This window comes from Aspergillus mulundensis, assembly GCF_003369625.1.
Source record: "Aspergillus mulundensis strain DSM 5745 chromosome Unknown scaffold_5, whole genome shotgun sequence".
Classification (NCBI taxonomy): Eukaryota; Fungi; Ascomycota; class Eurotiomycetes; order Eurotiales; family Aspergillaceae; genus Aspergillus; species Aspergillus mulundensis.
This window is the reverse complement of record NW_020797893.1, coordinates 798717-823265: the sequence shown is the minus strand read 5'-3', so window position 1 is coordinate 823265 and position 24549 is coordinate 798717. Positions and strand designations below refer to the sequence as shown.

The 24549-nt window shown below is 51.3% G+C and overlaps 8 protein-coding genes across 8 annotated transcripts; 5 read left to right on the top strand and 3 right to left on the bottom strand.

Moving 5' to 3' along the window:
* Positions 1-474: 474 nt before the first annotated feature.
* Positions 475-1681, bottom strand: DSM5745_05622 (mitochondrial 54S ribosomal protein uL5m; the record flags this gene model as incomplete). Its single annotated transcript, XM_026747638.1, has 3 exons — positions 475-598; positions 668-1360; positions 1434-1681. 3 exons carry the CDS (start codon positions 1679-1681, stop codon positions 475-477), a joined length of 1065 nt encoding a protein of 354 aa, XP_026603470.1.
* Positions 1682-2952: 1271 nt separating this feature from the next.
* Positions 2953-4842, top strand: DSM5745_05621 (ubiquitin C-terminal hydrolase family protein; the record flags this gene model as incomplete). Its single annotated transcript, XM_026747637.1, has 3 exons — positions 2953-2988; positions 3057-3660; positions 3719-4842. The coding sequence occupies 3 exons, from the start codon at positions 2953-2955 to the stop codon at positions 4840-4842; spliced, it is 1764 nt and encodes a 587-aa protein (XP_026603469.1).
* A 5851-nt stretch (positions 4843-10693) lies between these two features.
* DSM5745_05620 (uncharacterized protein) lies at positions 10694-11711 on the bottom strand (the record flags this gene model as incomplete). Its single annotated transcript, XM_026747636.1, has 2 exons — positions 10694-11276; positions 11641-11711. 2 exons carry the CDS (start codon positions 11709-11711, stop codon positions 10694-10696), a joined length of 654 nt encoding a protein of 217 aa, XP_026603468.1.
* A 1685-nt stretch (positions 11712-13396) lies between these two features.
* DSM5745_05619 (putative serine/threonine protein kinase) lies at positions 13397-15346 on the top strand (the record flags this gene model as incomplete). The annotated part of the gene is made up of 1 exon (XM_026747635.1): positions 13397-15346. The coding sequence occupies one exon, from the start codon at positions 13397-13399 to the stop codon at positions 15344-15346; it is 1950 nt and encodes a 649-aa protein (XP_026603467.1).
* Positions 15347-16597: 1251 nt separating this feature from the next.
* DSM5745_05618 (Sad1/UNC domain protein) lies at positions 16598-19203 on the top strand (the record flags this gene model as incomplete). The annotated part of the gene is made up of 2 exons (XM_026747634.1): positions 16598-19145; positions 19193-19203. 2 exons carry the CDS (start codon positions 16598-16600, stop codon positions 19201-19203), a joined length of 2559 nt encoding a protein of 852 aa, XP_026603466.1.
* Positions 19204-19466: 263 nt separating this feature from the next.
* On the top strand, positions 19467-19969 carry DSM5745_05617 (Spo12 family protein; the record flags this gene model as incomplete). Its single annotated transcript, XM_026747633.1, has 3 exons — positions 19467-19609; positions 19686-19775; positions 19870-19969. 3 exons carry the CDS (start codon positions 19467-19469, stop codon positions 19967-19969), a joined length of 333 nt encoding a protein of 110 aa, XP_026603465.1.
* A 523-nt stretch (positions 19970-20492) lies between these two features.
* DSM5745_05616 (acyl-CoA dehydrogenase family protein) lies at positions 20493-22043 on the top strand (the record flags this gene model as incomplete). Its single annotated transcript, XM_026747632.1, has 4 exons — positions 20493-20567; positions 20641-20886; positions 20958-21170; positions 21234-22043. The coding sequence occupies 4 exons, from the start codon at positions 20493-20495 to the stop codon at positions 22041-22043; spliced, it is 1344 nt and encodes a 447-aa protein (XP_026603464.1).
* Positions 22044-22345: 302 nt separating this feature from the next.
* DSM5745_05615 (ribosome biogenesis GTPase LSG1) lies at positions 22346-24286 on the bottom strand (the record flags this gene model as incomplete). Its single annotated transcript, XM_026747631.1, has 1 exon — positions 22346-24286. The coding sequence occupies one exon, from the start codon at positions 24284-24286 to the stop codon at positions 22346-22348; it is 1941 nt and encodes a 646-aa protein (XP_026603463.1).
* Between the last annotated feature and the right edge of the window lie 263 nt (positions 24287-24549).

Sequence of the window (24549 nt, the reverse complement as noted above, 5' to 3'; positions counted from 1 at the left end):
TTACTCTTTGCCTCTCTTTTCTGAACCGATGTGAAGCCGTTACTGAAACTCAATTACCGGCATTAATTTAGGTAGATTTGGGTGTTATATATAACCCACCACTCCCCTGGACATTAATATACTATGCAACCATCGAGTTCGCGCCAGAGGCTGGCTGTGTTCTCAGGGCTTTGTCCGCTATCTATGTTGTGCACCGAAACTCCATTGTAGATGGCCTACTCGGCCTCTTATAATGCTAGAAGGTTGTTCGAGATTTACATTGTATTCGTGCACCACCCGCAATCCAAGTGCTTACCAGAAACAAAAAGAATCATGTGTGATAGAGTACTAAAACAGAGAGTAATATACAGGTCTTCGAAGCCATGGTCGCAGTATGCGTTACATGTCGGTCCAGAGATATAGGGGTGAAATGATGGCTGGTGGTAGGTATGTATGTTAAATGCATGCGCTCGGTCTTGATCAATAAACAATTATTTAGTCAACGAGCTTGCCGTAGAATGGAACTCCCATGGCACTCAGGAGCAGTCGGGCGTCCTTGTCGGTTTTGGCGGTAGTGTGGAGGGTGATGTGGCAACCAGGGATCATCTGGGGCGGGTACCTAATCGCGAAGTTCACGGTCAATACTCGGTTTATTTAGGAAGAAGGGAATGGGATTGAGGAGACATACATGTCATAGTTGACCTCGATCTCGGGAAACAGAGCAACCTGCTCGGGTTCCAGACCAAAGGTGATGTTACCGCTGCTGTCACCGCTAGTACCCTTGACACCGGGCCAATCCTTTAAGCGAGGCATCACGATATCGAGCAGCTTTCCAAAGAAGTGCTCCATATCTTCTCCATGGAGCTCGGCCTTGGCGGCCACAGCATCTCTTCCGGGAGAGATGTACCATTTGGCAACGCTGGTTTTGGACCGGTAGGTCGTGACCTTGACGTTGGAGATCGCCTGCAGCGCCATACCGGCTACATGGAGCCACCCAGAGTTCTCCTTCGCGGCGTTCTTCACGTAACTATGGATCGTGATACGCTCGAGCTTGGGGATGTTGTTGAAGGTGATGGGCTTGCGGAGAAGTCGGAGAACGTCACCACCACGGGGACCGCGAAGAGATCGATTCTTGTGGTAAGGGGAGCTATCGTCCCATGTGCGAAGACGCGGCGCCTTTGGCGGAGGCTTGAAACCTGGCGGGTTGTGAACGTAGCAGAGGGTGAGGATATCGGAGGCGATGGTTGACTCGTGGGTCTGATCAACTCTGGAAAGAGAGAAAGGGCCCGGTACGAAGAGTCGAGAAGAGGGATCAGAGGGGGGAGGAGGTCTGTGAGGATGCAATGGTCCGCGATCGTATTTTGGCGATCGGAATTGATACCTAGAGCGGGTGATTAGGACATGATGTTGTCTTAAGAGCCTGGGTGGTTTGCGGTTCACTCGGGGTAACTTACCGACTTCGTGGGAGCTGGGTTTTGCGTGCTCTGGCCCGCGCAACAGGGTCAAATGATTTTGCGGCTTCAACTGGCGTAGTTGTACCCTTCAGGAGACCGTCTGACTCCAAATCGCTGAGGGCGGACGGTTTAGCGGCCGCTTGGTCAGAAGCATGGCGCCGCCAGCAGAGGCCCTGGGAGCGGGCAGCAGGGACAATAGCCCGGGGCAATGACCTTGCCAGGTATCTTGACGGCTCACTAGCAGCCATTGGAATAGACGGGTTATGGTTGTTGCTGCGAACTTCGGGACTGTAAGAGGCCCCGAAAATGTTTCTCGGCCAGATGATTTCGGAGATGGTCACGTGCAGTCGCGGTATAGCTGCCTGAAAAAATTAGGCATTCATATCTTGCTCTCAGGCACCCAGTACGGAGCTGTGCTCCGCATCCCCGCCATGTTATTGTTGGAAAGCATTATTAGCGCAGTGAACACCCTCTGGCCAGGTTCCGAACCTGCAAGATCCCTTTTAACAGATTGTTTTCCAGTGGGGCCGTGATCGATCAGATCTATGTCTATCATCATCAACCCATAGACCCTTTTTTTCTTTCTCCTGCCTCTTCTATCGACTTCTACCTCCTTCATCTCATTGTCAACTTGTGATGTCACTTGGCTAGCTCAGCTGGTGCCTACCATACGGAAGTTCTTTGCCAACGCCGGCGCAATTTACCAGAAGAACCCCTCACCTGATATATTCGTTTACTACTGAATGGGAGCTCCGCTACGTATCCAACCGGAATTTGGTGGCCTGTTCAAGGTCTACAGCATACAACTTTCTCCATGTCGGCTCGGTCCGTTCTCAGTCGCATATCCCTCAACTCGTTCAACATCGAACTCATAACTCCTTGAAGATGAGCGGGATACACAGATTCTTGACTAGGCGTGAGCGGAACAACAGGTATTCAAAGCACGCGAAAAATGAGGTACGATAGCATTACAACTGGAGAAATGCGCTTCGCTCATACTGATGATGCGCCTCTCTGAAGTCGACAGATGTCCCCCGCCCTGTCCTGCGCGGTGTCTTCACATCGGAGACTAGCATCAGCGATTCTGCCGATCAACAGAAGAAGGTGAGCACTATTGAGTAGCCAGTCGCCCGGCTTGTTCATCTGGTCTCAAGTCTCGGCACGGACTCTCGCTTACAGGAAGCAGATCAAGACCCTAGAACGACGAGTTTCACACCTTGGCATCACTGGACTGAACGAACAACATCTTACTTATGCGCTGCAGTATACACAGGGCGATGTGGATGCAGCTTTTGAGCTCCTTCTATTAGTCGAGGACTCGATCGAAGGAATTATCAAAGGATATTCACCAAGCACGAAGTTACTTGGCGCCGAGAATCGTAATGGCGTTACTTGCTACCTGGATGCGCTACTTTTCGCCATGTTTGCTCGGCTTGACTGCTTTGAAGGAATACTGTACAAAAACTTCAGCGATGAGCCTCGTGGGAAACTATCAGTGCTCCTGAGACTCTGGGTCAACATGCTACGTTCAGGAAAGCTTATAACGACGGATATTGTATGTAGATTACCTGCATGCTGGACCCTGATTGAAGGAGAAATGCTGACTGCATGGACTCTTCAAAGACGAAACATTTACAGGAAGCACTTGCTGAATGTGGATGGGAAGATGCTGCTAATCTTCGCCAGCAAGATGCATCTGAGGCATTTACGTTCATTACGGAGAAATTGGAGTTGCCACTCTTGACACTCAAGATGGACATATACCACACGGGAAAGGAAGATGTGAACGATGACCATAGGTTCGTCAATGAGAGGCTTTTGGAGGTCGCTATACCAGAACCTGTCGACGGGGAAACAGTGACGCTGGAGGAATGCTTGGAGGCATACTTCAATAACAGAATTGAGGTTAAACGATACCTTGAGCGCCAGAACACTGTTAAGTCGACCAAATCGGTGGATTCATTTCTCAAGGGCTCTAGCACGCACGTTGAGGCAATAGAGATCAGCACACCCACCTCTTCCTCACCAACAGCATTGTCTCCCATGATGACGCCGGTCACAACGGTAACAGAGAACCCTTTGCCAGATAGAACTCGATATCGGCGGAGCAGCATCATCCAACCGAAGTATATCCCCGATTCGGACGACGATGACATCACCAAACACCGTCATGGCTCTTATAGAAAAGAGGTTATGATGCCTGCCTGGCAGTTTTTTAGCTTAATCCGTGAGCCTTCCTTCCCTCTGTGACTATGCTGAGTGAAAGAGCGCTGATGTAGCGACAGCATGGTATACAGATAATTCTCCTATGAATGACTCTCAGGTCGCGGCCCATTTCTCATCAAAGCGACCAATCTTAGGCCTCTGTTTAAAACGGTACTCCATGCTCCCAAACGGGAAGGCCATCAGACTCGACACCTTTGTCGATATTCCGACCGAAATCGGGCTACCGCACTTTATCCAGGATGACAACATGGAGGATGGCCCGATTCGTGTGAACTTCAAGCTATCTCTGCAGGCCATAGTCTGCCACAGAGGAAACTCCGTCGATTCTGGGCACTACATAGCGATCGTTCGAGGCACCAGTGCGGGAGCACCTCCGTCAAGTTCTCATGGCTCGGAACAGTCCGCGTCAGATACTCCAAGGTATTGGATGCGGTTTGACGACCTGGCCAAGGAAAGAGTGACGCTAGTGGACATTGAGCAAGCCCTGAAGAGCGAATCGCCATACCTACTCTTCTACCAAATTCTGCCAATTGATGAGGATGCAGAGGCAGCTAATTTTCCGAATAGCGGAACATCCACATCTTCCGTGGGGTCTATCGAGAACCAGGATCCGGAGGCAGCCAATGTCTCGCCCAGGTTGCAGGCCAACCGACTCAGTGCAGGCTACAGGTCCAACCGCCCTAGCCTTGAGATCACAATTGCAGATCCCGCGAACGCCGTGACTGGGCCTAATGATGAATCTCCAGACAATCATCGAGACACTTTTGCAGGCTTAGGCTTGCGCTCTGTCCCTTCTACGTCGCCAAGACTTGTGCCAAAAGATGAGGACGAAAACCGGGGTTCATTTTCATTCTCTAGACGGGGCTCCAGAGCTACAAGATCAAACCCCGGAAGCCGCGCAGGAAGCCAGGTCAGTGAAAATAGGATCAGTGCCACGTTTTCACGTTTTGCGGGCCGCCTGAGCAAGGACAAGCTAGGCAGTGACTCCTTTGCCATCGATGACGATTACGATGAGACGATCAAGAGTGACGCACCGGGTCTCACTGTTGATGTTAATAAGGTAGATATCAGAGGAAAGAGCCCTAGACGGTCGAGGTTCTCTGACAAGCAGAAAGAGAAGGGGAAAGAGAAGTCTAGGGAACGGAGAGGGCGCAGACTCGAGCGCGAGTGTCTTGTAATGTGAGCATATCCGGGTCATTGGGTTACTTGCTTCTTTTTGTAGCATTATAGAGATACCTAATGGTTATGTGCCTCATGACCATTGCTTTTCACGATAGATTAGTAGATTAGTGAATAGTAACCCAGAACGGTTCCCGCACCTCCAGATATGTATCAACCTAACAAGCATGTGTACATATACCATTGACCTAGGTGTGTGACATGTCTACACACCTTAAACTTGCATGGAACACACTCAGTAGTGAATAGCCCTAATGCCAAAACCAACAAGTATATAAAAAGTTGAGTTTTATCCCCACTTGATGCATTGAAGCTCACCTACCATATGCTTGTGGGTGCCTCAGGTGTTAAAGCTAGTCGGCCTCCTCCGCAGCGGAGCTTCAAGGTACCTTTTGACATCATCACACCGGAGCTTTGCATCTCTCGGCGATTCATGCTGATAGCTGGCCTTTTTTGCATACCGGTATGATATAGGCCGCTTGAATACAACTGGCGCAACATGGCGCTGGAGACGTCCAGTGGGTATGCCGCTCACAGCAACCTGATTGAACCGGATTCGCTTCCTATGTTCGATATCAAGCATGTTCAGCTTCAGTTCCCTCTCGCCGCTGACTTTGTAGCCGCGCAAGTCGCTGACAATGTGCTCATTCTGGCATTGTCAACTGGGCGCATCTTGCGGATCGACCTCAATAATCCTGAGCATATCGATGGTGTGGACCCCTCAGTAACATGAACCTGGTTCGAGGACTACAACTGACTGCGAGGGGAATAGATGTCGACCTCCCGAGGAAATCGTCAGAAACAGGCGTGATACGGCGAATGTTCCTAGACCCTTCTGCCTCCCACTTKATCATCACCACGACCTTGGGCGAGAACTACTACCTCCACACCCAGTCAAGACAGCCGAAGCCATTGTCGCGACTCAAAGGACTTCTGATCGAAAGTGTCGCGTGGAGCCCCTCCCTTCCGACAGCATCCACCCGAGAGATACTATTGGGCACGACTGATGGTCAAGTCTGGGAAACGTATATCGAACCATCTACCGAGTTCTACCGCCGCGAGGAGAGATACGCTAGCTCCATATACAGAACGTCAGAAGGGTCCCCGGTGACGGGCCTATGGGCGGAGTCGGTGCCTACAAAAGCGGAGCAGAGACGGGTACTGGTGGCTACCCATGGCAAGTTGTCGTTTTTCTTAGGGCGAACTGGGAGATCTGGTAGAGAGGGCGGGGGCTCTATATACGCTGACCTTCTCTCGCGAGAGACTCCTGTCGTCCATGAAATCGGACGACCGTCTGGCTCCGTGCCGTCGAGTTTGGCCATTTCGCCATTTGGATCCGATGCTCATCATGTGGAAGGTCATCCTGACAAAGAGTTTGCATGGCTTAGTGCTGAGGGAGTATATCATGGCCTGCTCCCATACTCCTTAGAGAAGTTGCACCAGCCTTTCGAAAGCGCGAGTATGCTTCAACGGTCCACCTTCCCCGCAACTGAATCCGCACGAGGAGGCAAGAAGCTGATTCAGAACCCGATAACCGCCATGACGCTATCGGAATGGCATATAGTAGTGCTCGTCGAGGGCCGAGTCGTTGCTGTCAATCGCATGAATGATGAAATCGTGTTTGATCAGGAAGTTTTGGAGCCAGGCCAGGCTGCTCTAGGTCTTGTGACCGACACGATGAAGGGCACTTACTGGTTATTTACCGGCCAAGATATTTTCGAAATATGTGTCCAGGATGAAGACCGAGATGTTTGGAGAATATTTCTGCAGAAGCAGATGTTTGACCAAGCTCTCCAATATGCGCACACCAGTTCCCAAAAAGATGCTGTTGCTACTGCGTCGGGCGATTTTCTTGCCAGCAGAGGTCGCTACTTGGAAGCAGCCGGAGTCTGGGGCAAAAGCAGCAAGGCATTTGAAGATGTGTGCCTAGCGTTCATTAAGCGTGGCCAGCACGATGCTTTACGAAAGTACCTGCTTTCACAGCTCTCGGTGTACAAGAAGTCCTCATCGATGCAACGGATCATGGTTGCAAGTTGGCTAATAGAAGTATTCATGACCAAGTTAAATACTCTTGACGACAATATTACCACAAAGGCAGAACTGGCTGAAGGAGCAAGCACTGAAGACATCGAGGGTGAGCTTCGAACGGTTCGGAATGAGTTTCAAGAGTTCGCGACAAAATACAAATCTGACCTGGATCAGAAGACTGTTTACGATATCATTAGCAGTCATGGACGAGAAAAAGAATTGCTCTTCTTTGCTACTGTGATAAACGATCACAACTACGTCTTGTCATACTGGATCCAGCGAGAAAACTGGTCTGAGGCGCTCAATGTCCTGCAGAGGCAGAGTGATCCCGAGGTGTTTTACAAGCACAGCAGCGTCCTAATGACCCACGCGGCGACTGGACTAGTTGATATTTTGATGCGGCAGACTAATCTCGAGCCCGAGAAGCTCATACCGGCATTGCTTAATTACAACAACACCGTGAGCGTGCCTTTGAATCAGAACCAGGCGGTGCGGTACCTCAACTTCATCATTGTCAACCACCCAAGGCCTACGGCGGCAGTGCATAACACGCTCATATCAATACACGCTTCAAGCCGCTCTTCCTCTGAGGCTGGACTTCTCACGTATCTCCAGTCTCAGCCGTCATCTCCTCCTCCGTACGATGCCGACTTTGCACTTCGTCTTTGTATTCAGCACCAGCGTTTCCAGTCATGTATCCATATTTACAGCGCCATGGGGCAGTACCTCCAGGCTGTGGAGCTCGCCCTGCAGCATGATGACATTGAGTTAGCAGCCATCATCTCAGATCGCCCAGAAGGGAACAATAAACTACGGAAAAAGCTATGGCTTCTGGTCGCCGAGAAGAGAATTCGGCAGCCAGGCACGGGTATTAAAGACGCCATTGAGTTCCTTCGTAGATGCGAGCTACTCCGGATTGAAGATCTCATTCCATTCTTCCCAGACTTTGTGGTCATTGATGACTTCAAAGATGAAATTTGCAGTGCCCTAGAGGATTACTCTCGGCACATTGATGCACTACGACAAGAGATGGACAATTCAGCCCAGACGGCCCGCCAGATCCGCTCTGAAATCGCCGGCCTCGACACACGGTACGCGATCGTCGAGCCTGGCGAGAAGTGCTGGATATGCTCGCTTCCCGTGCTCAGCCGGCAGTTTTTCGTTTTCCCATGCCAGCACGCGTTCCACAGCGACTGCTTGGGGCGTGAGGTACTCGAAGGTGCGGGTGGTAAGAAGAAGTACATCCGGGATTTGCAGTCCCAGTTGAACGAAGGTGCTCTCACCGCGTCCCGGCGCGAGGAGGTTGTGAAGGAGCTAGATGGGCTGATAGCGGAAGCCTGGTGAGTACTAACCATTCTACCATCAATTTTATACTGGTAGGCTAACTTGGCTGGGACGTAGTATTCTCTGCGGCGACCACGCCATCAAACAAATCGATAAGCCATTCATAACCGCATCCGACAATGTCGACGAATGGGCTCTATAATTGTTATATCTGCTGTCTATCTAGTTAGCTACAAAGACTCCTCCAACGCCGGAACATCCAAAACCTCAAAGTGTATACTGTCCTGATATATAACGTCCCTACCTATACTCCCCTTGCTTGCTCACCTGCACGAATACTTACCGGCATTCTTCCTCCCGCATTATACTTACGGAGTACTTAAATATGTATAAACCACGGAGTGATATTTCTTACACACCACCAATCAGAACTCAATTGCAGGTGGAAGTCAATCGAAACCGATAGAATTTCGATTTGTGCTACGCCCCGGAGTATTCTGCGTTCTGAACTCTATTCGTCCACCTGAGTCCACTGTTCTTCCTCCCTGGATGCGTGATACACCAAGTCTGAAGAGAATAGTCGGTAGACGCTGATGCTGAAACGTCATCTGTCGCATACTTGGGGATTCCAGTCTCGATTTACTCCTATCTCCTACGGATACTCCGTCTGCGACTCTGCATGCACTCTGGACATGAATATTACTCCGGGTCTGGACTCCATGCACCGTCAGCTTAGAGGTCTTCCCTGCAGAATAGCGAGCTCCCCAATCAGCAAAGATACAGGAGAAACTTTTCCGTAGGCTACTGTCCACTCATAGGGTAAGACGGTAAGAGGGTAAGTAGGGATGGTGTGATGCTGACGACGACCAGGGCGGGGGTTGTGTCATGTCACCTCATTTGTGCACGGCTGTCGGGTTAGTTGCGGAAGTACGGAGGAGGACTGGGCCGGCAATGGCGATACGCCGGTCATATGTTTGTTTGTTGTGATGCTGTTAGTACATTCTCTATACGGAGTAGGTGGCGAGTTCGCAGTCGATGCCTTTACGTAGTATAGTCTAGGCGCTCGCGCCAAATCGTGGGACTTCGGAAGCCGGCAAGCCTTTGGTATGTTGAAGATTTCCCTTTGTGGATATTTACATGCGCTGGAGTCTGGACATTCTAGATAACAGACTATTGATATCATTGAAGGACAGACTGACGAATGGATAGCAAATGCGTTCATCGTGATTTCAGCGGAGGGTCCAAGTGTTTGATAGCGATAACAAACGATAAGGACCCTTGCTGTTGTCAAGTCAACAAGGACTTGACAAGCCTTTGCGGAGGATCTACATTCTACATTCACACCTCTGGCCTGCATACAATCAAGACCCACCTGTTTTGATAACCAAGCTTCTCGAGCATGGTCCTAAACCCGGCTAACAAGACAGGCGGATATTGATTACTCCTATACGATGCAGGTATATGACAAGTTGCTAAGGCGTCCTGGCAGCTCGTTGCCTGAGCAGTGAGGAGGCTGGTGGCAAATTCCCCAGTCCACAACAATATTATTGACTGACTTGTCACTTGTCGCTCGCTTAGAAGAAGAGCGGGCTGACTGCATGGACGGTGGACCGACCGCGGTGTGGCTGGCAACGGGCCTTTGCATTGCAGCTTGTCCTCCGATGCTCCATACTCGTAGTCAGTCAGGAGATTCCAGCATTTGGGAGTACAGAGCACAGAGCCGGCTGCACCCCATACTCTGTTCCATAAGGAAGGAAAGACGAGGGGCATGAGTCGTGCGGGATTTTCGATGATCGCAATAATGTGACTTGATGGTTCACTGCTCCTCGCTGCATTCCATTCCAGTGCCATCCTACATTCCCTGGGTTGGTCGGGTTTGGGATGTCTGGGGAAGAACCAAATTCAATCCTCGAACCCACTTCTGAATCTCAGCATCTCAGATTCCAAATGCCAGGAGTGGAAAAAGGTTCCAATTTCCACTTCCAATCCCAATTCTAAAACCCAAAAATTGGGCAAAGTGACAAGGCGTCATGTGGCCGTGGCCGGAATCCGGGGAATATCTTAACGTCGTCTCAACCAAGCCTTCCTGCGATGATCGTGCGGGGTAATAACCACGCTGTTATGCTGTGCTCTGTTCGTTCGATAGTCTGTCCTCTTGTCTCCCTGGGATCGGTTCGCAAATGGATGGAGCTTTTACTCTCCGAAACGGCCAGTCAGCACTCTATCAGTTCACTCACTCCGTCAGCTGACCCTTCCCCAACACTCAAAGGACTCGTGTCCTGACGATCAAGACAAAGATCAACAACGAATCAGCCACTGAGCATGGCGCCCCGGGAGGTTGGTCTGTGAATAATAGAGTGGTGTGGTGTCTTTGCCAGGTGGCATCACACGATGTAGTCCCTCTTTGATACTAGACTGAGGAAAATTCTGCAAGCTGCACTCGTCCCAGAAGGACATTCCCATTCTTGGAAGACGGCAGAGATGAGACACGCAGTTGGCTGTAAGACTGCAAGCATGAACCTTACGGGCACACAACACAGCGGTCAGTGGCATCCGGTCTCACCGCCATCGCAGACTTCTGTATGCCCGAGAATGCAGTCTGCACCGTTCAGCGGTTCAAACACCCGCCCAGCCACAGTCCTGCCGCTCGAGGACCGTGAGTCCAGACCCAAAATCTCCGCTATGGAGGCAACACGAGTCAGCAATCGCATCATCACCCGCAACTCGAGAGTTGGTGGCTGTTGCCGCTGAGCATCCATCTGTGCAATAGAGAGTCCCCATGGACGGTGACCCTGGAGATAGCCAGAGCCAGAGCACCCCAGACGATTCGAGACGTGGACGCAATTAGAACGGCCCTCGCTGGCGTCATCAGCCATTGATTGGCCAGGTGCGTGACCCACTATGGCGCCTGTGCTGCACGCCCAAAGAGGCTTAGCGGCTAATGCGCCATCGGCCGAGGTGATGGCATTCGCCGTATTCCTGCTCCTCTCAGGCACCGAGATCGAGGTATCGACCATTTCCGGTTTCACCAGGTGGAGTTCGTCAAGCAAGTAGGAGGACCTAGAGACGGGCGCGAAATCAAGAGAGACAAGGTGTTTGGCCTTGATTGATGGAGCCTTCTTGGACCTGCAGCAGCTTGACGTTAGTTGAATCCTGGGGACAGCCCATGGGCTGAGATCCCTGTCTGGTGCTGCTGTAGCGTAGCGGACTGCTTTATATTCTTTATCATTATGCCTTTGTATCAGACATACCGCGTCAAGGAACTACTCAGCAGACTACTCCTATCTGTCTGTCAATTAAAGTCAAACGCTGCCCGGGCCTGACCCTGTCGTGTTCAGTGTTCACAATTGACAACCTTCTCCGCATCTGTCCCTTTCGGATCGCCCTTATGGGTCGATCACAAATTCAGGAGAAACAGTCGTCATAACTGCAATGCTCTGAAACATACTTGCAGCCTGATTGGGAATTGCTCGTCCTTCTAACTACGTACACCGCACGCGGCAATTCGGCGCTGTCTCCTCCTGAACCACAGTCTGAAGTCGACCACGGTCCACGAGCCATGAAAATGCGATGAACCAGCAACCGTGTCTTCCTGATGATGATGGTGCATTCTTCCGCCTTCCATACAACCAAATCTCAAGGCTCAGGGGTGTGGGGCTGTGCCCAATGCAGTGTTAGCGCGCTATCTCCAGCCAGTCAAAATAAGCGCATGGGTGGAGCCGCTTAGTCTACGTAATAGGCTTACGGTATTTACGACTGGCGTCGTCTCAGCTTAGAGTGAGGCTGTAAATAACGGTACTTGCACCAACTCAACGTGATCACTGCAGTACCGCTGTTCTTCGTTTTTCTGCTTCTTTCGGTCCCTCGCCCCCCTCAGCTCATCCACTTATCACCCCAGCCGAGTACGTGGAGCTCCTTATCCATCTGGCATCCGTCACCTCCGTATCCCTATCGCCCTCATCTCCCCTGCAACCTAACCTAACCTACAACTTCCGAACGCTTCCTCCTCAGTTCTCTCTCACCATCCTCTCCTCCATCCCGCTTTCTCTTCTTTCATCATCTTTACCTTCACCGACTTCTTTCCTCTTCTACCGTCTGCTACCCGCCCTGTTCCTTCCTCACCTCCGCCTCGCCTCGCCTTCTACCTCCCGACTTCTTATCTCGCCCTCTTCAAACCACCACATCGACGCAGAGCCATAGTACTGTCAACGCCGAGATTTAGATCAGATTCGATTCTGTTCTACAAATCGTGTCTACGCTGGTCTCTCCTCCTACCTAACTTTCCATTGCCGCCGGAACGTGTCTTGTTTTCCCAAATCTTCGAACGCCTTCCGTGACTCATTCAGGTCCACCATTTCGGACGTGCTCTGGGACCCACGATCTGTTGTCAACATCCGTCCAAGACAGTGATACATTTGTGAACCTGCAGACAAGTGTTGGGATTGTTGTGATTATTCAGGAGTTTGCTGAGCTGTCCATTCGACCCTGTCCGCGACCCGGACCGGCAGCTGGTCTTTGACCTCGCCGAACTAGGCTTCGAAGACCCTTTACAGTCGACCGCGGTCTCGCTTTGCGCATTCTACTCACCCACATAGTGGGTAGTTGTTCTTGACCCTGGCCTATGACTGTTTGGCATCCAGCTGCTTCCTTTTGAGTCACGATCAATCCCAACCTTGAACCCGGAGTTCGAAGGCCATTTATAACGAGACGTCTTTTGTTTTTGCCTTTTTTTTTATACAACCCATATTGCGGTTACGATATTACGCAGCGTTTCTTGTTTCATCTCAACAAATCCGTGCTTCTAAACACGGCCGTCCTTCGTGACAGACATTCCTTCGTCCATTCGACTTCTTTATCATTATATCGACTTCCACTTTCGACACTGGACGATATACAAATGAAACTATAACGGTCTCTACAATTTCCTTGCGTCGTTAACCCACTCGGGTATCCTCAACTCGCGCCTCGCGCTGCCCTGCCATCTTCGATTTCTTTTCTTGTCCATTGAATATTCTTCACTCTTACCCCTTATATATATGAAACTTTGATATCACAAATCCGGTGTTTTCTTTTCGTTATCCTCTCCTGCATTTCTTTTTTCTTTTGGCTTCATCCCAGCGCGCTTATAGAGCTTCTGTCTCATTTCTGGGCCCTGTTATCATCACCGTCGAATTCCTCTTCCCATTCTCGGACTACGACAGTTATATCTCTGGAAGATTACCGTCTTGTCTGATTAATTGCCCGCCATGGAGTCTCTGAAGAACAGTTTTATCCCAGGCCAGCTGTTGAATGGCCGCTTTCGAACAGTGGCCCCTCTCAACCATGGGTCGTTTGGTATGGTCTTCCTCGCAACCGACATCAAAACCGGCAACGATGTTGCAATCAAATGCATGATGAAGTCGTCTCCGAATGAGTTATGGAACCCATCTTCCACCGATGGCCGATTCGAAGAGCTCGACTGTCACCAACGCCTTGCATACCATCCCAACATCGTCAACCTCGTCCACCATTTCGAAACAGCAACGCATCTGTATCTTGTGCTGGAATACTGTGCGAATGGTGATCTCTACGAAGCCATTAGACTCAACCGTGGTCCACTCGAAACGGAACATGTTCGCGATTTCATGCTGCAACTGGTGAGCGCCGTGGAATTCATGCACGCCAACGGCCTGTACCACCGCGACATCAAGCCAGAGAACATCTTTCTCACGCAAGATGGTTCCATGAAGCTTGGCGACTTGGGTCTTGCAACCCGGGAAGCTTGGTGTTATGAGTCATGTGTTGGAAGTGACCGCTACATGGCCCCTGAACAATACGATCCGGCCAATAACGGATACTCGCCCGCAAAAGCGGACATATGGGCCATTGGTATCTGCCTACTAAATGTTCTTTTCGCTCGGAACCCATTTGCTACGCCGACCGAATCCGACATCCTGTTTGCCGATTACGTGAGGGATCGACAATCCCTCTTCGACATCTTCCCCAATATGTCTCAGGACACCTTTGAGATCCTAACGATCAGCATGGCTCTTGACCCTGAGAAGCGGTCTCTTCTCGGTCTCCGGGATGCGATTATTCGAGCTGTGTCCTTCACGACGGATGATGAAGCCTTGGACGAGTTCTGCACTGATGAGCGTGAGGTTGTGCCTGCAAGTGCCAACAGGGAGCCCCTTCGCACCCCCTCCATTCAAAGCCCTCAAATCAACCAAGGCGACTCGTTCCCTTGGGCCAAAGCGCTTCAGTTCAGCCCACCACAGGCTATTCGGCAGCTTTCTGCCATCCCCGACACCGAGAGCTATTCGGAAGACCTGTTCCCGCCCTCGGAAACTGCGGGCACTTCGTGGTTCTCGGTTCATAACACGCCGTCTATGGCTTCGGTTCTGGAATCTGCTTTTGGGGACTCCTATCGATCGACCGCCTTGCCGATGCTTACCAAATCCGCTCCTCGTTACCCCCCTCCTTCAGACCCAGTCCTTATTACCGGGTCTCTGCCTAGCCAGGCGGCCAAGCCTGTACCGTCTCTGTCGATGGTGTTTGGGCGGAAGAACAAGAGCACCGAGCAAATCTCTAAGAGCTGGAGTGACCTCTGGGAGGAGGAAGAATCTGAAGGTGAAGATACTGCTCTGAACCAACGGCGCGAACAGAACTCCCGTAGCTGGAGCCATGAGAGCGCTTCAGTCGACACGGACAGTTCCGAGACGACATGTTTGCGAGACACCCATTCCACTTCGATTCCTGTTTCCAGCTCTCAGCTTCCGATTCCGACCACGTCCAAGCATATCGATCCATTGGACAAGCCGGTGCAGAGCGAGCTTGTCGCTGCTGTCCCTAAGGCCATCTCATCGTTTTCCAAGTCTTCTCCAAAAAAGTCCAGCCTGGACAAGTGGGCTGCTTTGGGTGATAAGAGACGAAACTTCAAACCCTCCCGTCCTTCTTTCGAGTCTAAACGTTTCCCGAACAACATGGCCTGGCGGAAAGATTGGGGCCTTGGTTCTTCTGGATTCGATTACGGCACCTGGGCTAAGAAGGAAAGCCTTGTTTCCCAAGATCGCAGACGTCGCCAATTCTTCAATAAAGAGTGGCGCCGAGATTCCTTGGAGACTCCGAAGCCTGTCACTATTACTAAGCCCGACTATCATGGCAGCATCGACGAGGATCTCGATCTTGTGGGAGGTTGGCACGACCTCCATTTGTAAGCGACAATCCATCGCTTACCTTGTCTCTTCTGTTTCCAGCCTCGTGTCATACTGTCACTGTTCCATGTGCTTTGAACATCAACTTCACTTTATTTTCACATTCGATAACACCCATGTTTATTCCATCGACTTTGCATAGAAACTTGGTGTTCTTCACCTCTTATCTCACGTCTCTTTTCTTTTCTCTCTCATAGACCATGCGTTTGTGCTACAGTTAAGCGCTTGTTGGCCTTGCACTCCTGTATAATATCGTGGCGCGAAACATCCAAAAGTGGTATTGGGAGGCGGCAGTTTTTGAGATTGACACCATTTTCTTCTTCCCCGAGGCTGTCGAACCTGGCCTATTTTACTTCACGCATGTTCTTTTTCAAAGCGGTTTCAGCATCACGAGCTGGCAGATGACTCCAGACAGGGACGGGGTCGCGCAATCATTAACTCAACTCAGAAAGAAAAACTACGGGAAAAGCGGATGCTATTGATTCTACCCAGCAGGATGTATGTAGTCCTGGTCTGGCATTGGACTGGTTTCAGTGTATTCTAGTTCTACAAAGGTGGATGGGTAGCCACAGAGGATATTTATAATCCAAAAGTGATTCTCGTATATTCTGTCTCTAAAGTAAAGTTCCTTATCGTCCGTTATCATCCTAGTATTACGTAGTGTTGTAGCGGCCTGTGCCAGACTGTATCACCCGCTTCACAAAGCAAGGTCTTGGAGCCTGTAAATAACTAAATATCTATATATAATTATCAGAGTGTGTCTATCCGCGCTGTGTTCATGAGCCCGGCATTTAAGTACTGAGTAACTTGTCGGACAAATCTGTCCTACGAGGTACTCTTTGCATGCCTTGCTCTCGCCCGAGCGCCAAGCGGTGAAGCCTCTGGAGTTGTCGCAATCGAAGCGCTCCTCCAAAAGTCCGCCAGTTGCTGCTTTCAAATATCATCGATCACTCTCTTTGCTGTATTATATTGCTATTCCTGTATATTATCAGCTACTCCCTAGACATTCCTGAATTATCTCCTTCGAACTCATTCCATAAGACCTCAACTTGCCAGACGACACCTGGCAAAGACCCCGGCCGAGACTTGACAGTTACGAACAAAGGTGGTCAAGTCCCAACCCCACAGAAGCTGATAAGAGCCTGCCACCCAGTCCCACTTCTCTATTCTGCCGGGAAAGGATAGTCTACTTCCTCATTTCCACTGAGGACGCTTGCACGATGTTTTCTGCTTGAACCGAGTTTTGTCCTAATAATGCTGGCACCCCGGTGGATCACAACCGCCATCTGTGTGTTGACCTGGATCCAAGAAACCGGTGGTGATTCACAGAAACATCAAGTATGCCTCGCGAGGGACTGGAAGGAAGCCGAAGCCCTTCTGGAATGGCCCACCTGTGTCGAAACCCGATGGGATACAAGACCAAATGCTGAATTGACGCCGACGCCTTCATCTCAAAGTACGCAAAAGGTCATCAGCGAGACGAGCTCCGTTTCGATTTCGGTAGCGGTAGAAGCAGCTTCAGCGTCATCGTCAGCGGAACAAGAACTTGACACAGATTCGCCGCTCGACAACGCGAACTTTCTCTCGTTTGAAGATTGGAAGAAACAGAATCTTGCCAAGGCAGGGCAATCGGCGGAGAATATTGGCGGCAACCGGCGGGCCGGGGCCTCAGAGAAGGACCGCCGACGGCCTACGGGGATAAACAATGCGCTCGACTCTCTAGGGGATGATGCGGAGATCGAGCTTGACTTTGGCGGCTTTGGAACTGATGCGCCGGAGGCTCCCAAAACCGCGACTGCATGGGGCGCTCAGGTCCATTTCAGTGGGGGAGACGCGGCGCAGATAGTCCCAGGTGCGGACAGTGATGTTGTCGTCGAGGCTTCTGGACAGAGTGTCCCTCATGCGGGTGGTGAGCGCTCAAAAGACGCTGGCACAACTTGTAAGGAGCGGTTCAATTATGCATCCTTTGACTGTGCCGCAACAGTACTCAAGACAAACCCCCAGGCGAAGGGATCATCGTCTGTCTTGATTGAGAACAAAGACAGCTACATGCTGAATGAGTGCCGGGCTCAGAATAAGTTCTTGATTCTTGAATTGTGTGATGATATTCTCGTGGACACTGTTGTTCTTGCCAACTACGAGTTCTTCAGCTCGATTTTCCACACATTCCGAGTCAGTGTCGCGGACCGTTATCCCGCAAAGCCAGATCAGTGGAAGGAGCTTGGTATCTACGAAGCGAGGAATACCCGCGAGATTCAGGCCTTTGCGGTTGAGAACCCGCTCATCTGGGCTCGATACTTACGGATCGAGTTTTTGACGCATTATGGACACGAGTATTACTGTCCGCTGAGTCTGATTCGTGTTCACGGGACGACAATGTTGGAAGAATATAAGCATGACGGAGAGGCGAGTAGGGCCGAGGAAGAAGTAGCTGGTGAAGTAGCTGAACCAGCTCCAGGGGCAGCAACTGCCGCAGAAGATGCCACCAAGACTGAGGTGCCGCTGCGAGAGGCGCCTACTTTTCACATTGGCAACGCTGAGATACGCCCATCCGAAACCTGCCCGAATTTAGTCACGACAGTAGAGCAGATATTACTGGGTTCCACGGAACTCCAAGAATGCGGAATTCAGGATGCCCCGAAAGAGTCTCCCACATCTGATGGGAATATTGACCCATCACTTGGTCAGGCCTCGCCAGGGCCAATTTCTTCGTCATCCGGCGACGTCGCCAACGCCGCTTCGCCCGGGGCTGGAGAGAACAAAATTTCTAGCCTCCAAGGGACAAACACTCCTTCTGGTGCAGGTACTGCCCCTGCAATAGATTCGCTGGAAACAACCCCTCAGGATGTCACTACTAGCCAGGACACCCGGCCTAGTGGTCTTTCAAAGGAGGAGCAGAGTGCTGAGTCGATTCGAGCGACTGCAACGCAACCGCCGACGGCTAACCCAACCACACAAGAGTCTTTTTTCAAGTCGGTCAACAAACGCCTACAAATGCTTGAGACAAATTCAAGTTTGTCTCTACAGTATATCGAAGAGCAGTCACGAATCCTACGAGACGCGTTCAACAAAGTCGAAAAGCGACAACTATCGAAGACATCCACGTTCCTGGAGAACCTGAATGGCACGGTGGTTAATGAACTGAAGCAATTCCGTGAGCAGTACGATCAGGCGTGGAGAAGTGTGGCGTTGGAGTTCGAGCACCAAAGAATACAATACCACCAGGAAATACACTCCCTGAGTGCTCAGCTGGGTGTCCTCGCAGACGAGATAGTGTTTCAGAAGCGAGTAGCGGTGATTCAGAGTATCGTTGTGCTTCTCTGCTTTGGCCTCGTGCTCTTCACCCGCGGCGCGGCTGGCGGCTACATCGATTTCCCCAGCGTACAGAACATGGTCTCGCGCTCGTACAGTCTACGACCTTCCTCTCCCATGTTTGGTTTCGGGTCACCACCAGGAAGCCCACGTTCAACGCGACCGACATCATCCTACCGAACCACCCCCGGCCATCGACGACAGAGATCACAAGATTCGCAGGACGGGTCGCTCAGTCCAACGATGTATGCGCCCCCAACCCCAACTTCAGACGACTCGAGACACGGACAAGATGAACGAGACACTACATCATCACCGGAGCAAAACCAGTCCCCACCAGATGCTGCACCCCCGTTGCTTAGATCGAACAGCAGCCCACCCGACTTGAACGGAGAGAATGAAGGAGGGGACGAGGAAGAGTCTGGGGGCTTGGAATCTGGCTCAGAATGTTCTGATTCTGAACCCGAGGAAGATGGCCCGTTGGGGAAATGTATAATGCCTACGTACAAATCCTAGTAACATTAATTGGGCCTACAGCCCAGGTATAATGAGACCATGACGGAATGATTGAAACCCTGAAACATGCATAGATCGCCGGTAAATGTCATAATGAAACCATCAGTGCCCGTCATTGGCATTCATTGGCGTCGGGCTCGTGCAGTTGTGCGGTTGCCATGACAACAATCAATGTGGGCTTTTCTCGGTTTTTCTTGACAGTGCAATCCCTCTTCATCACCACTCTCTCTATCATTGACCTCAATACTCCATTTATCTTTTCTACGTCTCAAGAAAACCCTCACAGTCTGGTAAAATGAACTCCACTCCTCTGGCTGCCCGCTCGCCCAACACCCATCTCGCTGTCTCCAACGAGCAGGACCTGAAGGCCGCATCAACAATGGATCCGATGGACCAGCACCGTCAGAAACTCCAGGGAAAGATCGAGAACCAAGATAGGTATGTTTTCTACGGGTTAGCAGAAGCGAAAGTTATATGGTTTTCTGGATGAGAATCGCATGCTAATTCGACGCAGCCAGCAAGCAAGCTACGTCTCTCCATCCGACGACATCATGAGCCCCTGCTCGAAGAAACTGAGCGACCTTAAGGGGAAGCGCTTCAAGAAGTATGTCAACGCGTCACCATTCCGACTCATATTATCGCTTTTTCTTCCGTTCTACGCAAGTTCCAGGCAAAGTGCTAACATGCCAACTCTACAGCGCCGGAAAACCCCAATCACTGTTCGCCAAGCTGGGCAAGAAGAACTTCGAACAACAATCATCTGCCGCCGCCGCTGAGAATACCGAGAAGAGTGTTTAATTTAATTCAACCTGGCTTTACTCTTCTTGATGTTTACATGTCTGGCTGGCGCAGGTCGCAGGAGTTGATTTTCGGTCATTCTTGTCTTGTCTTGTAATATTACGACTTCTGGGATGGTCGGATGGATTGATAATTGGGATCGTTCTTTTGTTTTACTTCCTAGATTTGAGATCTGGATGGTTTGGTTGGGTTTTATGGATTCTAATGGCTCGCTACTGGATATCGGGGTTTTGGCCGATACTCTGTTATGTTTCTGATGATGCTTTCAATGAAAGCGACTTGATCAGCGATGATCATTGGCTACTCTGTGGCACAATCTATTCATCGGCTCAGCTTGTACAGCGTAGAGCAGAGCAACCACGAAGGGGGATTCGCTGACGCAGCCGAACTTGGACCTCGGCTTCTCCGCAATATACTTTGCTTCTCCAGCTCGGCTTCGTTGCTTTTTATCGTCTTGTTCCTTCTCTCTCTCCACTCCTCGCTCTTTAATTTACTGTCTCATATCAATACTCAACTTATTGCCATGTCTGCCTCAACTCGAATTCCCCCAATCGCCCAGCCCTTCGTCAGCGACCGGGCCAAGAAGACCCTGGATCTGGTACCTCCCCCACACCACTTCCCCGGCCTCCACCCCGAAGTTTGAACAGCCAAAAGTCTAACTGCGAGTTTAGGTCGAAGAATTCGTCGAGAAAGAATGTATCCCCGCCGAAGCCCTGTTCTCCGCGCAGCTCGGCGTAGGCGAGCAACGATGGAAGACCAACCCCGCCATCATGGAGGATCTCAAGATTAAGGCCCAGAAGATTGGCCTGTGGAACATGTTCCTGCCCAAGAGCCACTTCTCGCAGGGCGCAGGGTTCAGTAACCTCGAGTATGGGCTTATGGCAGAGTACTTGGGGAAAAGTAAGGTTGCGAGCGAGGTGAGACATGCTTCCCCGCATTTGCTGGAGACTCTCAATGATCTTCCATGCGCTAAAGTGCCTGATGATAGGCCACGAACAATGCCGCGCCGGATACTGGTAATATGGAGGTCCTGGCCAAGTATGGCAATGAGGAACAGAAGGCTCGCTGGCTGACGCCTCTGCTTGAGGGCAAGATCCGGTCTGCATTCCTCATGACAGAGCCAGATATCGCGTCTAGCGATGCGACGAATATCCAGCTTGATATCCGGCGGGAGGGAAATGAGTACATTCTCAACGGCTCTGTAAGCCATATCCATCTGTTCACGAGCAGTAGCAGGAGCAGATCTGACGGTTTATCTATATAGAAATGGTGGTCCTCCGGCGCCGGCGACCCCCGCTGCCAAATCTATCTCGTAATGGGCAAGACCGACGCCCGCAACCCAGACACCTACAAGCAGCAGTCCGTCCTTCTAGTCCCCGCGTCCACCCCGGGCATCACCATCCACCGCATGCTCAACGTCTACGGCTACGACGACGCGCCGCACGGCCACGGTCACATCACCTTCAAGGACGTGCGCGTCCCCCTATCTGCCATGGTCCTCGGTGAAGGCCGTGGCTTCGAGATTATCCAGGGCCGCCTAGGCCCCGGTCGCATTCACCACGCCATGCGAACCATCGGCGCCGCAGAGCGCGCAATCGACTGGCTTATTGCGCGCATAAACGACGACCGCAAGAAGCCCTTCGGCCAGCCTCTCTCGTCGCACGGCGTGATCCTCGAGTGGCTTGCAAAGTCCCGCATTGAGATCGACGCCGCGCGCCTGATTGTGCTGAATGCGGCAATCAAGATCGACCAGGGCAATGCGAAGTTCGCGCTCAAGGAGATTGCCCAGGCAAAGGTGCTGGTGCCGCAGGCTGCGTTGACGGTCATCGATCGTGCCGTGCAGGCTTATGGGGCCGCGGGTATCTGTCAGGATACGCCGCTGGCTTATATGTGGGCGCTGGTGAGGACATTGAGGATTGCGGATGGACCTGATGAGGTGCATTTGCAGCAGCTTGGGAAGAGGGAGAATAAGTCAAGGCGGGAGGAAGTTGTCAAGAGAGTCGCTTGGCAAAAGGAGCAGAGTGATAAGATTCTTACTGCGAACGGGTTTGGGAAGACGAAGAGTCTGCTATAGGTTTTGGCATTTTGGATAAAACCCCAATTTCAGACCTTTTGTTCATATACGCTACAAACCAATAAGTATTCAGTTTGATCATGCACAATTCGTATGTACCATTGAGTAACCACGTGTAGTCAATCGTAAGGTAATATATAGGGAGGTACAGCAGAGAAGTCCGTTCAAAGAGATAATCAGGTATAACCAGACGCCATCTAAACCCGTCGTCATCATAACCAACATGTGAATGAAACCAAAAGAAAAAAAGAATTGAGTGAAATGCTTTTATGTCATCACCACTCGCCAGCGAGCTCAATCAATCAGTAGTCATCATCCGCCGCCGTCTTCATCCCCTTCTTCTGGTTCTTGTGCTTGATCTTGAAGTGCTTCTTCGACGAGCCCCGCACCTCAGAGACATCGACGCCTCGCTCCAATGCAACCATGACCCTCTCCTTCCGCCCAGTGAGTGGCTTCCGGATCTGCTGGCCCTGCTCTGTGTACTTGGCGTTGAAGGGCATGGTCAAGCGCCCGCCGGAGGATGATGAACCGGGGCCAAAGAAGCCCTTGTCAACTGTTTGGGACTTGTGGCCTTGCACAGGTGCTTTGGAGGAAATCTGGGCGGCTGCGAGCATTGCCTGGCGGCGGGGCGGGAGATGTGCCCAGTCATAGAGATCTTTGTTGAACTCGGCGGGGTCGATGGATTCTTCGCCCTCAGCTTCGTTGGCGGGTGGGGGGTGGCAGAACAAGAGCTTGCCGTTGACGTAGTCCTTTAGAACGTAACGGGCTGCGCGGGATTCATCGGGATTACCTTGTCCGGTTGTAGCGAAGCCGCGAGCGCGGGCGTACGCACGGAGAACATCGTGAGCAGTTGGTTCACCCGTGCCGCCTTCCTCAATTGGGCGAGTGCGGATCGTTACACCGTAAACATCCTCGAGGAAGTGTTTAGGGATGCGCTGAGCTACGAGACCGGCGGGGCCCGTGAACTCACGTTGCTGGTCGATGGGAAGAACGCCGTTGACGACGAGCTCGGCCTTCGTGGAAGCGAAGTTGGGAAAGACGAGACCGGGACAATCGCAGAGCATGATCTCGGGGGAGAGATAAAGGGTTTGGAAGTGCTTGGTTTTACCGGGGGTAGAGGAGACGGAAACCTTTTTGGCGCCGAGGAGCGCGTTGATTGTGCTGGATTTACCGACGTTGGGGTATCCGACGAGACCAATGACTGTCTTCTTAGGCTTGGGCGTGCCGTCCTCCTGGACTTCGTCGTCTTCTGCGGCATCGGGCGCGTTTGACAGGAAAAGCTCTTCAAGCTCGTCCACATCCAGAATGTTGGTTCGCTTGGAGGATGGGGTTGCTGGGTTGCTGGAAATATCAACGCCCCCATCCGCTTCTTTCTCCCCGGAATCCTCGAGATTCAGACCTTCAGTATCCTCAGCCAACGACTCGGTATCCTCCTCCTCGCTTTCATTCTCACGGGCCTCGTTAGCTTCCTTGGCCATCTGTGCGGAGAAGAAACGGTATTCAATCTGCTGGCGCTCAAAGTAATCGGCCCATGTCTCGCGCTGCTTCTCAGTCAACATATCGGCCTTGTTGACGAGCAGCAAGTTCCGTTTCTTCGGGTCGAGTTCCTTCACATAGATTTCGAGGTCCTCGGAGCGGAAGAGTAATGGGTTTCGGGCATCGACAATCTGCACAACAATATCGGACCGTTCGATAACTCGCCACAGCTGACGCCAAACTTCAAGGTTTCGTTCGAAGGGCGTCATTAGCAAGTCGTTGTTCTCCTGCAGTTCCGCCAGTCCCCGTCGCCAGTCCATGAAACTCTCACGCTCCATGGCATCAAGCTCATTCCGAGTAGTCGTCGCATTCCACGCCGGACGACGCGGAACCGTAAGACGGCCTTTATTCTTCTTGTGTTTGCGCAGCGCCGATTTCTCTTCCGCGGCCGAGAGCAAGTAAGGGTTCTTCTGGTCGGTGTGGATAATCTGAACATTGTTCATTTTCTCGGCTGTGAAATCGGTACCAGCAAGCTCGGCGGTGGTCAGGAACTCGTCCAACGCCGCTTGCTCCGTAATACTGCGCATCTTGACCCACGAAGCCTCCTTGGCCGAGTTCGTGATGTAAGTTTCGCCATTCATATCTTTGCGTGCAATTCCGGCATTATGCGACGACTTCTTCATGTTAGAGGCCTTTCCTTTGCCAAAACGATCATTCATGAGGCTCTGGCCGAGCCCCACGGAGTTTTTGGATTTTGCCAACACCATCTTGAGCAATATTAGTGATGGATGCGGAAGGTGAAGTTGTTGGAAAAAGTTGGATTTCTAATAGAATTTTGGCATGGCAAAAAACCCCGCGGACGGACGGCTGACTCAGCACATTCTTATCGTCTTCCTCCACACAGCTGCTATGTGCAAAAAAATAAAAATGGGGAATATACTCTAGGTATTTGAGTTATAGATTATTCCAGCCCTCCTACAATAAACGCACAGTATAATACAATACTCCTGTAATTGCTGCTCAGTTTCTT